This window comes from Ambystoma mexicanum, chromosome 3q (genome assembly GCF_040938575.1).
Source record: "Ambystoma mexicanum isolate Mex_15411 chromosome 3q, UKY_AmexF1_1, whole genome shotgun sequence".
Classification (NCBI taxonomy): Eukaryota; Metazoa; Chordata; class Amphibia; order Caudata; family Ambystomatidae; genus Ambystoma; species Ambystoma mexicanum.
In genome coordinates this window covers 281,887,569-281,903,393 of record NC_090926.1, presented here as the reverse complement: position 1 = coordinate 281,903,393, position 15,825 = coordinate 281,887,569, and the positions used below count along the sequence as shown (strand labels likewise).

The 15,825-nt window shown below is 47.1% G+C and overlaps 1 protein-coding gene across 2 annotated transcripts in view; it reads left to right on the top strand.

Annotated features, from left to right (window-relative positions):
- ERBB3 (erb-b2 receptor tyrosine kinase 3) overlaps window positions 1-15,825 on the top strand; it is a 364,313-nt gene that overhangs the window by 250,337 nt on the left and 98,151 nt on the right. For both annotated transcript variants that reach the window (XM_069653771.1, XM_069653770.1), the window contains 7 exons: window positions 307-425; window positions 1,468-1,609; window positions 2,940-3,056; window positions 4,555-4,675; window positions 4,785-4,858; window positions 5,414-5,504; window positions 8,452-8,654. In XM_069653771.1, coding sequence (XP_069509872.1) covers window positions 307-425; window positions 1,468-1,609; window positions 2,940-3,056; window positions 4,555-4,675; window positions 4,785-4,858; window positions 5,414-5,504; window positions 8,452-8,654 — 867 coding nt within the window. The remainder of the gene's footprint in view (window positions 1-306; window positions 426-1,467; window positions 1,610-2,939; window positions 3,057-4,554; window positions 4,676-4,784; window positions 4,859-5,413; window positions 5,505-8,451; window positions 8,655-15,825) is intronic.

The following is a 15,825-nucleotide window of genomic DNA, read 5'->3' as shown; positions in this document are numbered from 1 at the left end:
AGTAAATGAGTCCCATCTCCAGCACTGGACACGGCAGTGTACCCTGCTGCCGAGGGGTGAGCTGCCTGTTCTGTGCTTGCTCCCTGAGTGATAGACCCGAAATACCAGGCGAGGGCCCACGCAGGGGAGGAGAGCACACACGAGCTGGCACAACACGGGCGGCTATGATGCCAGAACCTCCCACCCATTGAAGGGAGAATGCTCTAATTAAAAGAGGATGACACAAACGAGACACTTTTGAATGATTGGGCAGTTTTTCTGTGTTGTTAACATATCTTCTGCTTTTCTTTATTCTGCCTTTTTCAGTGACAAAAAATATATGTGCTGCGCAGTGTAACGGGCGGTGTTTCGGCACCAATCCCAACGAGTGCTGCCACGACGAGTGTGCTGGGGGCTGCACGGGCCCCAGAGAGACCGACTGCTTCGTACGTATAAAGTGCTCACATTCATGCGAGGTGGCAGGGGGGGTGGGGGACTGACCGTCAAATTCCGTTTCAAGCAGCCACCAGGCAGGGGCTCTTTCTAACTGCGTCACGAGGAGGCCTTGCTTGTCAGGCTCATCTCATTCTGGTCCCTGAAGCACACATTTGAGGGCCTGCCCTTGACAGGAAAGGAAGTAACTGCAGGGCCGGGAAAGAGTTTGGCAAGAAGGGGCCGGTGCAGGTGATTCTTGGAGAACCGCAGCACTGGTTTATGACGGGCCCTGTCTTCGCTCCAACACTAGCTCAACAAAAGAAAATGGCCAAGAAAGAGGCGCTTCTGGGAGAACAGGCAGAGGTTACTACTCTCCGTTGGGTGCTTGTACAATGAAAGCTTCGCTTCACTGTCGGCAGCCCAGGGCTACCAAGTATCCCGCCTATAGAGAGCGTTCCTGCTCACTCCGTTTACTGCGGCTGCTTGAACCTTGCCTTTTTTGGGATTACAGAATGAGGCTATGTCTTAAAGTTCTCTGAAACCGCTAGGGGGGGGGGGAGCATGTTAGGGCAATGTAAAACACCAAAGCAAGCTAGCTTTAACCAAGGAATATATGAGAGTGACTCAAATCCAATGCAAGCCACCCTATTACACAATAGGTCACATGGTCACAAGTGATTAATCATCACAGTGCCCTCTGACCCCAGACCACATTAGGCCAATAATCCAAATGCTGGCCTTTTGTACATAACCACATGGTACCATCATTGATTCATGATCATGTGGACAAGAAGAGCGAGAATGGACTAGTCCACTTCCCAGCCAAGGGTTTCCGAAGGCTTACTTGCTCCCGAATCGACATCTGCCATTTAGATTGGGGTTTGCATTGTGGTTAGGTTTGGGGCTCTGTTGAGCTTGACATAAAGTTTGAGGACCCCTCAGTCCTATAGTCCATTGTTGTTGCCCTTTTCCTCCGTGCACCCTTGTTGGACTACCAGACCTACCACTGCACCCTTCTTGACCACATGCCGTGTCTCGCTTTTCTCCTTGCAGGCCTGCCAACACTTCAATGACAATGGAGCATGTGTGCCTCGTTGCCCTCTGCCACTCCTCTACAACAAGCTGACCTTCGAGCTGGTTCCCAACCCTGACATCAAGTACCAGTATGGGAGCTTCTGCGTCAAGAGCTGTCCTCGTACGTCCGCTCCGGGTGCCAGGGGCCGGGGAGGGATGGAGGAGGAGCATGGGAAGACACTGCAGTGGATGGAAATGGGGCGCGGTGGTGGGGTTAGAGGGAAGAAGAGGGGCAGGTGGAGGTGGGTCAGCTTTTGAAAGCCTTTTTGAGTGGCTTTTTTAATTAGTTGGGTGGTCACGGGAGTGCAACCTCTTTCGATGAGGGGCTAGTGCTGGAATGATTTCCCTAGGATGGTTCCCTCGCTGGTTTAGAAGCTTCAGCGTCAGGGTAAGTGTTTATGGAGCCACCATGGGAGATGTGTGTGTCATTGTTGATGCCTGGCAATGACCTTCAATACACAGGTCGGAAATTCAGATTGCCATATTTATTAATTTAGCTTTATAGACCCCTTCCTAGGGTCCTATGATGCATTAGAATCCCTGGAAGACATATTTAAAGGTCTGAATGAAGCAAGGGCATTTAACAAGGTTTACGGCCCATTACGCCTGGTTGGGCCTGGAACGGGTCTATAACTGTATTATCACTCGTTTTGATATTGAAAGTAAGTGCCTATACATTATTAGTTCCTCAGTCAAGTCCCTGGGACCGTCAATGCAAATTTAGTACATAAGTTGCAGGGAATTGGCTGCGGAATTGCGCTGTGCTGCTGCAGAATTTGAACGTAGTATGCTGAAGAATCTACAGGCTTCTTGAACCATTGTACAGGCTGTACTGGTTCTTATAGCCCTAAGACTGTCCAATGAGAACACTAAGCGGACATTCACCATAGGGCTTTACAACAGAAGCATACCTGATTCGGAACAGTCCCAACTTGGGGAATTAAGCGAACCGTACCCAACTGCATCACAGGAAGCTGTGAAGGGAACATAGCAAGTGGACCACCATTCCTCTTCTTCAATTCCTCACAGGCTGTACATATTGCCGAATGTCGCCTATATCAAGAGTGGAGATGCTAGTTCACAGATGCCAACCCCTTCGACCATCTAGGGAGAGAGCTGGGGCAGCTACAGAGAAGTGTAATACTGCCCCCCTCAAGGGCCAAGCAAGAACCTGCCAGATTGAGTGCTGCATTTGCAAGCTGCACTTTTATGATATAAACTCCTTTTTATTTTGTTTAAAAATGCAGTTTGTCCCAGAGACCGTGGACCTTGCGTCTTTGTTCTGCCATTGGGCAGATGCTGCTCCAAGAAGGCGCAGGTTTCCCCCATCCAAAAAAGGAAATTGGGGGTCTTGTTGAGAATCACAAGCTCCCTCCCCGCCCCAAGAACCCAACCTTTACGATGCCAAGCATTGGCTAGAGTGAATGTGATGGCATGTGTTCTTTTGACAGATAACTTCGTAGTGGACCAGAGTTCATGCGTGCGGGCATGCCCAAGCTACAAAATGGAGGAGGAGGAGAAGAATGGAGTCAAGATGTGCAAGCACTGCTCTGGCCTGTGCCCCAAATGTGAGTATGGGTCACTAGGGAGGGAGGGAAAGGGCCTTGTGGGTCTCCCGATTCTAACGGGAGTACCTGGGAGTGTGCAACCAAAGCCACAGGATAGAGAGCCAAGGGCGTGTTGGGGTTTTCACACCCAGGGAGGGCTCCTCAGTTTATGGCACCCATGTGGCAAGTTTCTCCCACGGTTTCACTGCATATTATCCCCACCAAAAATATCACTGTATATATGGTCATCTGGAATGGCCATAGGCGATATTGCTGGGTGGGGGGGTAATTTTTGGGGTTTTCGGGAGCAGGCTCTTTAAAAATAATGCGGGTGTTGCGGGGGTGTCCCCGCAGGTTCCATGCCTTAATATCGCCACAAAAATATGGCGATATTTTTTTATGGCGATATCTTTGCAGGGATAGTAACACATGGAACTGCTCCCACACCATTGGAGTGTGGAAAGAAGTTCGATTTCATCTGTGGGCAGCCCCCGGGTGCTTATCGTCCCTTACCTATGAAGGGAATCTCTGCCAGAGCCCCGATCATCAATGGCAGGAAGAAGCCACAGTAACAACTGACTTGAAAACTGCTGCCACCTCAAGCTGTCTGCCCGCTGAGGTAGGCTTTCAGTGGCCCAGCCCCATGCCTCGCCTGGTGTCCCTTGTGTCCGGAGTTATTTTTGGCTTCTTCCTGATCTCACTGTTCCATGAATGTGTTGGCGAAAGAGACTGATATTTGGCTGGTGGCAATGGCGCTGGTGAAATCCCCTCCTCGATAGGTGCTCAGTGGCCCTTAGAAGGCCCCCTACCCAAAAACATACCCAAGTCGTCTGTCAATCTGGGGATCCCTGAATAAGGGGGCATGGGAATCTTGTAAGGGGCCCCTGATATGCCCACCACCCAATGACGCACCTAGATCTTCTGGCAATCTGGGGATCCCTGAATAATGGGGCATGGACCCCCGGATAAGCCAAAAACCCACTTTGACCAATCTGGGAAACCTTCCATGGTGGGGTCTGGAAATGTACTGATTGGCCACTGATATGCCCACTCCCACATACACATCCATCTTTTCAGCCATTCTGGGGAGCTTGGAATAGGGGGGCCACCTTGAACAGGCTCTGGGAATCACTTTTGGTTGTATTCTCCATCTCTCATTTATCTCTTTGCCAACCCCCCTTCTTCTGACCCAGCATCGAGTAGAATAGTATTGACACCGATTCAAGACCTGCTGCTGCCCCCTCACTCACTGGTGAGCTGGAGATGACCAGGCCATGTGCGGCGGCGTGGCTAGGGTTGTCTAACAAGTGGGGCTTGAAGCTAACGCAGTTGGGCCCACCGCAATGACATTAACATCTGCAAATACCCACACAGCGTAGCGGAGTGGGCATTTACAGACCTTGGGTTGGCCTTGCGCACTCAGGCCCTACCCTTTCTACGCCTCACCTTATGTATAACCTTAATGCCATCGAGGTGCTAACAGGGGACAATATTTCTCCTCTTTTTTCTCTTTCTACAGCCTGCGAAGGCACTGGAAAAGGCAGCAAATACGAAATGGTAGATTCCAATAATATCGACCTATTCATTAACTGCACCAAAATCCTAGGAAACCTGGACTTTCTCGTCACTAGCTTCGAAGGGTAAGCGACCGCCTTGGGCTGCTATCCTGGTTATGCATCTCACCTCACCTCCTGGGAGATGTTTCTTACCGCTCTAGCTTGCTGACTGCTTCTCCGTGTTTCTCCGCAGAGACGACTTTCACAAAATCTTGCCCATCGACCCCGAAAAACTCAATGTCTTCAGATCTGTGCGAGAGATCACAGGTAGGTGTGAAAGCCGGAAAGGAAAGGGTATTGCGGGGTCACGGAGGCAGTGAGAGGTTGTGGAAAGTGACGTGGGAGGGTAGCCTGAGATCAGGACAGAGAGAATGATGGAGTGAAAGAGAGAACAAAAGAGAGTAATCGGGGGGGGGGGGTGGCCAAGTTGCTGCACGCCAGCAGCCTACCTTGTTTCTAGTTCTACCTAAGTGATATATTCTGGATTTGTAGACCTCATTCAGTTGCCCAGCAGTACAGGAATATATTGGTTTGTAAAGCACGTGATAGAAAGATTGTGTCTCCAGCCATGTGGACGTCCATGGTGAAGGCAAGGCCAGGCAAGGGAAGGGAAGAACGACAAGAGAGTCAGACAGATTTCTAATGCTGAAAGTTCTGGAGAGAATAAGCATGATGGTCCTTTTATTGGTTCTGTTCAGGAACATGATGGAGTGAATGAGTGGCTGGTTCATAGGCTGGGGACTCTACAGAGAGGCGTGGAGGCAGCGGGAGTGACTGGTCCCTACATTACTTGTCTCTGAGGTGCTCTTGTTTCTCTCTCAGGATATCTGAACATTCAGGCTTGGCCGAAGCATATTCAGGATCTGAGTGTTTTCTCCAACCTGACCACCATTGAGGGTCGCAGCCTTTACAAGTGAGTAAATGTGTGCCCCCACAATCTGCGGTACCACTGTTCCTGTACCCCACTACCAGATAAGGAACCCCGCATGCCTGGTCCCTCTCCTATCTAGTACACTCTTACTAAAATATCACATTGCACTTCCAATGCGATGCCACACACCTTACACCAGTGCTACCCCACACATCTGTCTCCACCACTACCACCATATGCACCCGTGTCCCACTATTGCTATCCCACACACTACGCCCCAATGCCCCAACACACACACACACACTGCCCCAATGCTATCCTGTACACTCTGACCCATGTCTTAACCAATGTGCTATACTCCCAATCAGATGCCACAAGTGCTTCCCCATCACTACCCCATGAATGCAGCCAAATCCCACTGCTACCACCATATGCACCCATTTCTGACTATTACTAACCCACACACCATGCCCCAATGCCTTACCACACCCACTGCCCCAATGCTATCCCATACACTCTGACTCACGTATTAACCAATGTGCCATGCTCCCAATCAGATGCCACACATGCTGCCCTATCACCACCCCAATGTATGTTGGCAAATACCTGGAACTGTGTCTCAATCCTCTTCTGCACACCATTCCTCAATGCACAAACCCTGATGTAGTACTAATCCATGCACATTCCACCCTATCCTGCACACCCTGCTCAAAATCAACCCTATAAACCGTGGTGGCAACCATGTTAACCCACATACCCCACTCCAACGCTATCAAACACACCCCACCTATAAGTATAGCCCATATGCCTTTCCCCAATTCTAGCCCACACACCCTGGCCCTAATGCTAACCTCCACAAGTTGTGCCAAATATTGTACCACATACCCTCCTCTGGTGCTATCCTAGGAACCTTTCTAACAACACTAAACTGCACACCCTATTCCATAATGACCTCATACACCCTGCCACACATGCTCACCCTCATACCCTGGCCCCCACACTATCGAACACACCTGCCACATTACTAAGGAACATACCCTGCAATTCACAACCTGCACTGATTAGTCCCTCGCTGACCCTGTTCAAATCCTACTCCAGGCAACGCATCCACAGCAACACTTGACACCCCCTGCTCCAACCCAATCCCACGCTCTCTTTATGTTTCTGACCCACCACCACTCCAAAATCTGTCACTTGCTGTGACTTTGTTCCTCTTGCATGCTGTGGTAGCGATTACATGTGCTCATTTCACACCTTAGAATTTGGGATGTTACCACTTCAGTTGGATATTTTAGGTACTTTAATTAAAATGTCACGCATTGTAATGCAGTACATTGGTTGTACATTATCTTTGATAGATAACATTATCTTTTTTTAAATAAAAAAGATATAAAATGATGTTTTTGGCCGATGCCATTGCACCCTTCACTATATCTAAGTTGTATTTAATTGTGGGATCCCCCCTTTAAACCTCCCTTTTCACCTCACGGCCACAAGCCATACTACGCTCTAGTGAAACCTAATGCAAACTAGTAGATATCCCTCCCCTTTGTTACCATTCATAGTTCACTCCTCCCAACAACCACATCATTGGTAAAAACAAAAAACCTTAGGAGAAGGGGGGCTGATTAGAATTGCAGGCTGGCTCCATGCAAACCTTAATATGTGTTCACATTGTATTCCAATTCTTTTTGATTTGCAAAAAAGTTTCAAACATTTGTTTTCAATCTTTGCAAATATGGTGGTTGGTACGGTAGCAGAACCCACTAAAAAAAGAAATCCCGTGTTGTGTATAACACTTCATTGTGTCTACAGCAATATATACTCTTAAGGGCTCATGCCACGAGTTGTACAGTTTTCGGTTTATGATTTATAACTTTTAACGTTATCTTCCCTACCTGGGATTCGAACCAGGGGTTGTTTAAAAAGAAAAGAAAGTAAGGATAACGTTATTAAATTAATTAATATTGGTTAACAGGCATTTTTAAATCGGATTTAAAATATATGACAATTATGTCATGATTTCGTTAAGGTTATTTCGTTTTTTAAATATCTTTTTGGTTTAAAGTTTTAACAAAAACAATGTTTTCTATTATATTTCCCTATACAGAAAATTAATTCTTTTTTCACTACCAAAATGACCTACTAACGAAATGTTCAAAACAACAAATGAACAGGGTCACGGAACCCAACAAAGAACAACACACTCCTGTTGTGAATTAACAAATGTAACAATAGTCAGTGTTCGTGCGGTAATTTTGGTTTACATCACAGTGTGATCTGTAGCCACAGAAAATATATATACATATATATCTCACAGGAAAGCTCAATTCATACAAAAGACAATCAACAAATGGCGCAGATAGTGCTCAGCCGAGGCAAGCACTGTTCATTTGTTGTTTTGAATACTGACCCAGCTGGGTAGGTTCTTTAGAACGTTCTGAGAATGCCAAGCTAGCAGTGACGCAGCAGGCACACCACTGTTAAACTACTTTCATTGTTATTCATTGTTAGGGCCATTTGGTGCAGTGATAGTCTGTTGACATGATCATTACAAGGTTGCCGGTCCGGAAACAACTGTACCGGTAAGCTTGCCGGTACCTTTTTTTCTGGACCGACAAATTACGAGTTCTGCGAGTGGGTGCCTTTCTGCCCGCCAGGTCTGACCTGGCGGGTGGAAAGGTACTCGCTCCCAGACCTTGACGGATGCACCGGCACTGTTGCACACAGTGCCGGTACATCCATCCTCCCCATTCCCATTGCGTCCAATAGGACTCAATGGGAATGGGGATTTTATTTTTCCGGGGCCTGGCCGTAGGGACCGCCGGGGCCGTAATGCCCCGTTAAGTCCCCATTGTCGGGCGCCGGAAAAAAAATGAACTGCGCCACCCACTTGGGTGTTTTGCATGAGGGGGTGGCCCTAGGGGTGGATTGGGGGTTAGTGAACGTGTTTCTACAGGCCAGCGTGACCCCTCTTGTTCCACTGCAGCCGTGGTTTCTCCTTACTGGTGATGAAGAATCAGAACCTGACGTCTCTGGGTTTCCGGTCCCTACGGGAGATCAGTGCTGGCAAGGTGTACATCACAGACAACAGTCAGCTCTGCTACTACAACACCATAAAATGGAGCACCGTCTTCCGCGAGCGCAAGCAGGGAACCGACATCAAGACGAACCGGCCATGGAAGACGTGCGGTAAGAGTCTCGGCCCGCGCCAGACGCTGCCTGAACCTCGCTGTTTGTGCGTCTTTGCCCTTGTCTCAATCTCAGTATATGTCTCTCTTTGTCCATTGTGGCTGTAGAGATGCTTTCTCTTCGTCCACTGTCTCTCTTCTCAGGTGTGTGGTTGCGTAATGAGGGTCAGGGTAGCTCCAACATAGCCTATAGTGTCTTCAGGGGACTTTCTAACCATACCTCATGCTCTCTCGATTCACCTAGCACTCTTTCCTGTGGCAGTTCACTGTCTCTTTTTCTGTATCTGTCACTTTATGTGGCCTTAGGATAGTTCTACTTTCACTATGTGTCTATCTCACTTTCTGGCTCTCGATGGGTGGCCTTCTGTCTTGCCTTGGTGTCTCTATCCAATGCCTGTCTTCCTCCAGTTGACAGCCTCCCAGGAGTTTATTGGGCCACGTTTCTCATGTATAATCTGTAATGGTTTTTACTTTCTCTTTTCTGTCCCAGTTACTTTTGCCAGGGCTCCTGATAAGGGTTTTATCGTCCTCCCATATTCCTTGTTGTTGTAGGTGATTATGTGATGCTTAAATGCCACCTATAAGCCAAAACTATTGCATTTTGGTACATCTAAGTGGGAGATCACACGTGAGGAGCGGCACACTGCTTGTGGGTGTTGTTTGGCCATTTACCTCCCCATTGACTGTCCATGGCCATGCTGATCCTTATCACCATTCCCACTCCCAAACTGCCCCTGCCTGCCCAAAACACATCCTCCTGGTTTGTGTTTGAGCTCACTCTTTCATGCTGTGATATCAAACTTTGGCCTGTCAGTGTTATTTCTGAGTAGTCCACTGAGAAATAATTACTTAATTGTAGCTTTTGTGCAATAAAAATGTCTTAGGTAAGTATGCATTCAGGAACTCAATTCATATGTTATGTCATGGTATATGCCACTTGTATAATGCCTACTGCCATTGGTATGGCCTCAAAGTGCTATGGGGTTGAATCCCCTTTGGAAGGCCACGGTCCAAGAGGTGAAGAAAGGATTTCTAAAATGTGTGTGTACATTTTTAGTAATCACAAAGGTGGGTGGGGTGTGGCTAGGTGCCTAGCAGCAACACATACTTATCAGGTGAGAGATTTGGTGCTGTGACAAGTTGTCAGGGGAGCGGGATAGTCAGAAGTGTCAGATTATGTGAACGGCTGGTCTGAATTTTGCATGCGTCTCCGCTGTATTCTATTGGATGCAGTGATGCATGTATTGGGTGTGTGTAATTGACTAGTGTTTATTGTGGCAATAAGCCACGAGGTGGCGTGCCAATACCGCCCCAGGTAATGCCCCCGGGGCGAGTTATACGGTGCACCGGGGGCATTAGCTGGAGCGGTATTGGCCCGCCACCGAGGGGCTTATTGCCATTAGTACCCCGGGCCGTTAAACCGGGGTACTAATTGCTTTTTTTTCTGTTCCGAAACACGTTTCAGAACAAAAAAAAAAACGGCAAACAAAATGGCGGCCGCCATGGAAAGGGAAAACGTAGTCCGTTGTCCCTTTCCATGGTGCCCATCGGGAGCGGACGCGCTGGGAACAGAAATGTTCCCAGCGCGTTTGCTTCCAAGAGCACAAGAAAAAAGAAGGTAAGTGGGGTCGGTAGGGCGGAAGGGAGTGGATGGGGAGGAAAAAAAAAAAAAAACTCCCACGGTCTCCGGCGGGGGACGATGGAAGCCTCCAGCCGCGTGGAGGCTTGGAGCGGGGATGGCCTCGCTCCGAGTTTCCACACGGCTGGAGCCTTCCATCGTCCCCGCCGGAGATCGCAGGATAGAAGGTAAGTCGGGTGGGGTGGGAGGAGGAAGGGAAAAAAGAAATTCTTACCTGAGTCCCCGGCGGGGACGAAGGAAGCCTCCAGCCATGGAGAGGCTCGGAGCGGGGATTGCCCTGTTTTGAGCCTCCTCATTGGCTGAGGGGCTGACACGCCCTCCGCCGGGAACAGAGTAGCCGGCACGCACGGCTTGGACGGGAATACCGTGTGGTATGGCTCGCAAATGCCGGGTACTAATGAGAGGTATGCAGGAAATGCAAAAATACAAACCCGAGCAGAAGCACTGTGGGAAGAAACAGCAACGTAATGGAAGAAAACAACAGCGAGACTCAACAATACAAACCCAACCAGAAGCACTGACATCCTGTCAAAAATAGGCATTGACAAAGCCAACAGCTGTGGCTTTTGGATAAGTATTGGGTAGGCATTGGCCAAGCACTGCTATCACATGCCCAGGTAGGCACGCCACTTTTCAGCTGTCACCATCTTATGGCCAGACAATGCCATTATGGCAGTGCCTGTCAAATGCCTATACCATAACTACCAAAAGCCCAAACTGCCTCCTTTGTCAATGCTTCTTTCAGGAGGTGGTTGGCTGGGGCTGCAAGGAAAAGCCAAAATCCAAAATCCTTCTGAGCTGCTTCAAACTTAATTGCAACCCAGTGATCTGGGTCTGCTCGCAGGCAAGGGGAGAGCCATGGTTCCCTTCTGTTGCCTGCATCAAAGCTGGCGCAATGCGGGAGGAGGTAGGCTGAATGAGAGATAGTGTAAAACCCAACAGCGCATTTCATATAGAAACTAGAGGAGGTTCCCAGTCCTCAAAGAACTTAAATACTAGCTAAGTAGCCAAAACAAGACATGGGTACATCAAAATGGCCCAATGTGGCTCAGCAGGGTTTTAAATAATCCTATGATACATTAGGCAATATTGCATAAAAGCATTGCAATGTTAGTCTATGGAGGCCGCTGAGTTCGGTAATATATATGCCTGGCTTCAAAAGGCTCCCTTTGGACATACTTTCATTACACTATCATCTTTTGGGTACCCTCAAGCACATAGTAACGTTTAGAGCTGCTGGAGGAGATATTTGAACTCTGTCACGACAGCACTTCTAGCCCAGGGGCTAGAGGACATTCGGATTGTAGAAGTACTATGGAAGTGCTACAAACCCACTCGGGAGCGCTATGTCTAGACTTAGGTATTTGAAGGAGAAATAAATCTTGAATAGATGGATGAATGATTTTGTTACTGCAAGGTCTGGCCCGGAGTCACACCACTTTCAGGGTGGTGGAGACAGGCCGCAGCAAATTAAAGCCGCACATGTGTAGATCTGCACCCTGAAAGTTAGCAAACTGCCTGGCACTTCTCTTCTGGAGTATAATGCCTCCTGGCTCCACAGAGGATAGAGGAGCTGGCACGCTTTGCTTCTTCACAGACGCCACCAGGTTTGGCTCAATGCTGCAGCATGTTCTTAGAATGACCCTAGTGGCTGTGCTCAGTCCTCTTGTCCCCTTTTCGGCCGGTACTCCAGAGTCCCGGAACTCTTACGGTAGACTGACCCGGAATGTAAGACAATGACAAGAGACAGCACTTCCACAGGGCAGTTCGATGGATCCAGGTTGAACGTAGTTTGCTTTCTCTCCTTTCTCCTCCTAGCCCCCCTCTGCTCTTTATCCTGTCTGTCTTCTTGCGTCTCGTTCGTCTTTCTGTGCGCTCTTAGGCCCATGGGCATGTGGCGTGTTATAAAAATTAAAATAAATAAATACATTCTCCACACTTGGCCGTCTCCTTCCTAGAATGACTGCAAGCTGACGCCTCTTTCTACCTTGAAGGGAGAATGCTCAGCTGGGCGGCACAGGACAGAATGAGTGGTCCAAAGGGCATAAGAGCAGACAGGGACTGGGCAGTTCCAGGACAGGATGGTGGGGAGAGCTATGCTGGTAACAGAAGGTGGATATTGGTGGCCACCTAGGGCTCTTGGTCTGTGCCAACTTTTCTGATTAAACACACAAGTGTGTGTGACCAGAGTGCTAGTGCCCCATTAAGTCAGAGTTTGAACAAAAATACTATAACATAGGTAGTGTGTGGATTCTCTCATCAACAATCTTAATTGAAAAGCTTCTTCAATCTTTATATATAAAGCTATATGTATGTGTGTGTGTATGTTTGTCCGGCTGTACAGACCCACACCATTGAACCCACTGCTACCACATTTTGCATGGATTCCTCATGTGTCTGGGACAAGATTTTAGTCTATGTTTGGATGCAGAAAATGTACTCGGTAGGTATCCTCATTTACTGATGCTCACCCTGATTCACTACAGTAGGTACTAGAAGGAGGCAACATTTGGAAGTGTCTGAAGCAAAATGTTCGATGTGTTGGTTATTCCTTTAAAATTGATTACTACTGTATACAGTTCGAAAGTGTTTATTAAAGCATGTTTAAATGGAATAAAAAAAATAATGTTATATTGTTTTAATCACACCACCCCCAATATGGGAAATGGCAAGGTTACAGTTTGCTTAAGTTCATTCACGCGAAGAGAGCACAATCAATCAATCTTTCTTACACATTTTCTCAAATGAGCTGAATCCATTGAGTGACTGAAACATGACGCAAAAAAAACGAACATCACGTGGAAAAGCTCCATCTGATGCAAAGCGAAAATCAATATCAAGAGTTTCTGAAACACAACAGCAAACACCAGCACGGCTTGCTGACCAGAGGACAAGAGCAACTTTCTCCAGGGCAAATGAGATGCCAGAGCAAACTGAAGCAAGACTTGCTGACATGAGGACAAGAGCAACATCCTCAGGGCACATGAGACACCAGAGCAAATTGAAGTAAGACTTGCCGACAAGAGGACAAGAGCAACCTCCTCCAGGGCACATGAGACAACAGAGCAACCTAAAGCAAGACCTGCCGACAAGAGGACAAGAGCAACATCCTCCATGGCACATGAGACACGGGCAACACCGGGTCCCCAGCCAGTAAATCATTAAAGGGGTTGAGGGAGCTAAAAATGCACATAAAAAATGATCATAAGTGAAGGACCTCATAAGACAAGTTAGCACTTACAGACAACACCACCTAGGTCAGTGCTTATCTCTGTATCCTAAATCATACCAACATGTCTTGCTTGCTGTGTGCTCTTGCAACCACCACCATTGCATCCCATCACCTGTCTGTCTATTATGTTTCTTATGAACTGTACACTACTCCTGCTCTGCATAATATGAATCATGGATGGTACAAACACCTTTACCTTACTCAGATTAAGGAGGAAATAAATGGTCAAAGCTGCCCTTCCGCTTACTGTATTCAGCCCCCAGTAGCAGAAATCAGCAGTGGGAATAATGCTTTCCCAAGCGTGCCCTGTAACAATATGAATGGGTGTATTATAAATATTGTATAATAAAATGGTAATGGAAAAGTGTACCCCACCTAAAAAGGTGCCAGAAAATCATCATTTGCAAGTTGCCTGTATTAAGGAGCCTAAAGACCCGCGGTGTTATCCATGGAATCCAAAGATTTGCCTTTGAAAATGTTAAATGATGTCCGCAAAGTGCGTGATGTGGCCTGTGAAGCAACACACAGACATCCTAAGGGTCCAAAGTGCTGAGGACCTAACCTCTGAAGTGCCTAACCAGCACTGTTACACCCATCTAATCACAAACGCTTTCCTTGCCTCCTGGGTTCAGGGTAGATCAAAAGCAATCTATCAAGGATCATTATATTTCAGAATTTTATTGACAATCGGACCGTTCTTTAATTCCGCAAAGAAATATAAATAGTGACCATTCCTTATTATCAACCTAACTAGTGTTGTCAAACAGAGACAAAAAGTTCCAACTATAACATCTCTAATATCGTGCATATCAATAGCCAAAGCCTCTACTCCAATGAGGATGAGGAAACTCAAAACTGCCCAAGCAAAGAATACATAAATAAACAAAACTACTGCACTTCATAATACCGCGACATGTCGAGCAAGCCACTTGTATGTAGCCAAACGTACAATTGCCAAATACCCCAGTATTAAAAAAACAAAATACCCAATCTTCTACTCATGTTTAAGTAACAAAGCTGTTTCAGTCCATTTAGCCGCAAAATCGGAATTAAAAATGGCGTTCCACGTGTTTGGAAAGGCACTGCCATTTTCTTTGAAATGCATTATTTATATTGATGGTGACGCTAAAGCGTTTGTGACGTTGGACGCAGAGTGTCCGACATCACAAACACGTTCCATATGTAAACAAAGGTCATACCGTGCACCCGTCTTTGTGTGCAATGACTGCATATAGTAAATGACAACTACATCATGTCTATAGGAGCGAATAACCTCGAACAAAGAAACCAACACCATCCCTCCATTTTACAGAAACCCGGAAACAGGTGATTTCCTACAACCTGGCTAGGAACTAGGAATTATTGGGGTCTCTTGTAATGAGCAATAATGATGAGAGTTGTAATGAAGGCATGGCATCAACAGTAAGACATACACAAGGGACCACAGTTCAAGGGTGTTAATTGAACATTCGCAAGGGTGTGATAAACGCCTATCTAAACCTAAATCTACAGATGAGAGCAAGCTACGACCATCAAATAATAATAATGCAGTCGTAGTGTAGTCTTGTCAAAATAAAAGGGCCTATACTAAAAAACCTATTTCCAATCCTTACCACTTATTTACAAATTGTGTCGGGTAGTGTTCAAGAAAAAAAAAGAAGTGTTCACAAAATGATATGTCAGTATGTTCGGGCCGGGGGCGTTCCCTCCCCACGTTTTCAGCACGGGGCAAGGTGGATCACTCTAGTAAAGCACACACTCTGGCTTATGTGGCTCGATGATACAGTTCCATTACCAGCATCAGGATCATCAGTGTCCAAGTCTCTGTACTTCTTAACTGATGTACACAAACAAGATGCAGGAGTTATATTCCTTTCACAAGTATTCAATTTGGGTGTTCACCCTGGATCTCCCTCAGCCGGGCTCAGATCCCCTTATTACAATATTCAGAGAATATTCTTTCTTGGGTGACTTACGATTCACCCCAGATCCCCCTCAGCCGGGCTCAGATGCTCTTTCTTTTACCAACTAGCATCCCTCAGCCAGGCTTGGACCAATTGCAGTGTACTTTAAACCATCCGAGACTATTGAATGTGCACAGCGTTTAGCTTGATCCGTTGCAGGACCACTTCGATCTCAAGATTTCCTTTTCTTATACTTAGCATTAGTTGGATACCTAACAGAGACTTTTGAATGAACACCCACCTTGCGCCGGAGCACCCTGTCTCCGGTGTCTTTTCTTGACCTCCCAAAGTTCAGTCACTCCTTTGGTTTCCAGTTATATTCGCATCACTTGTCATG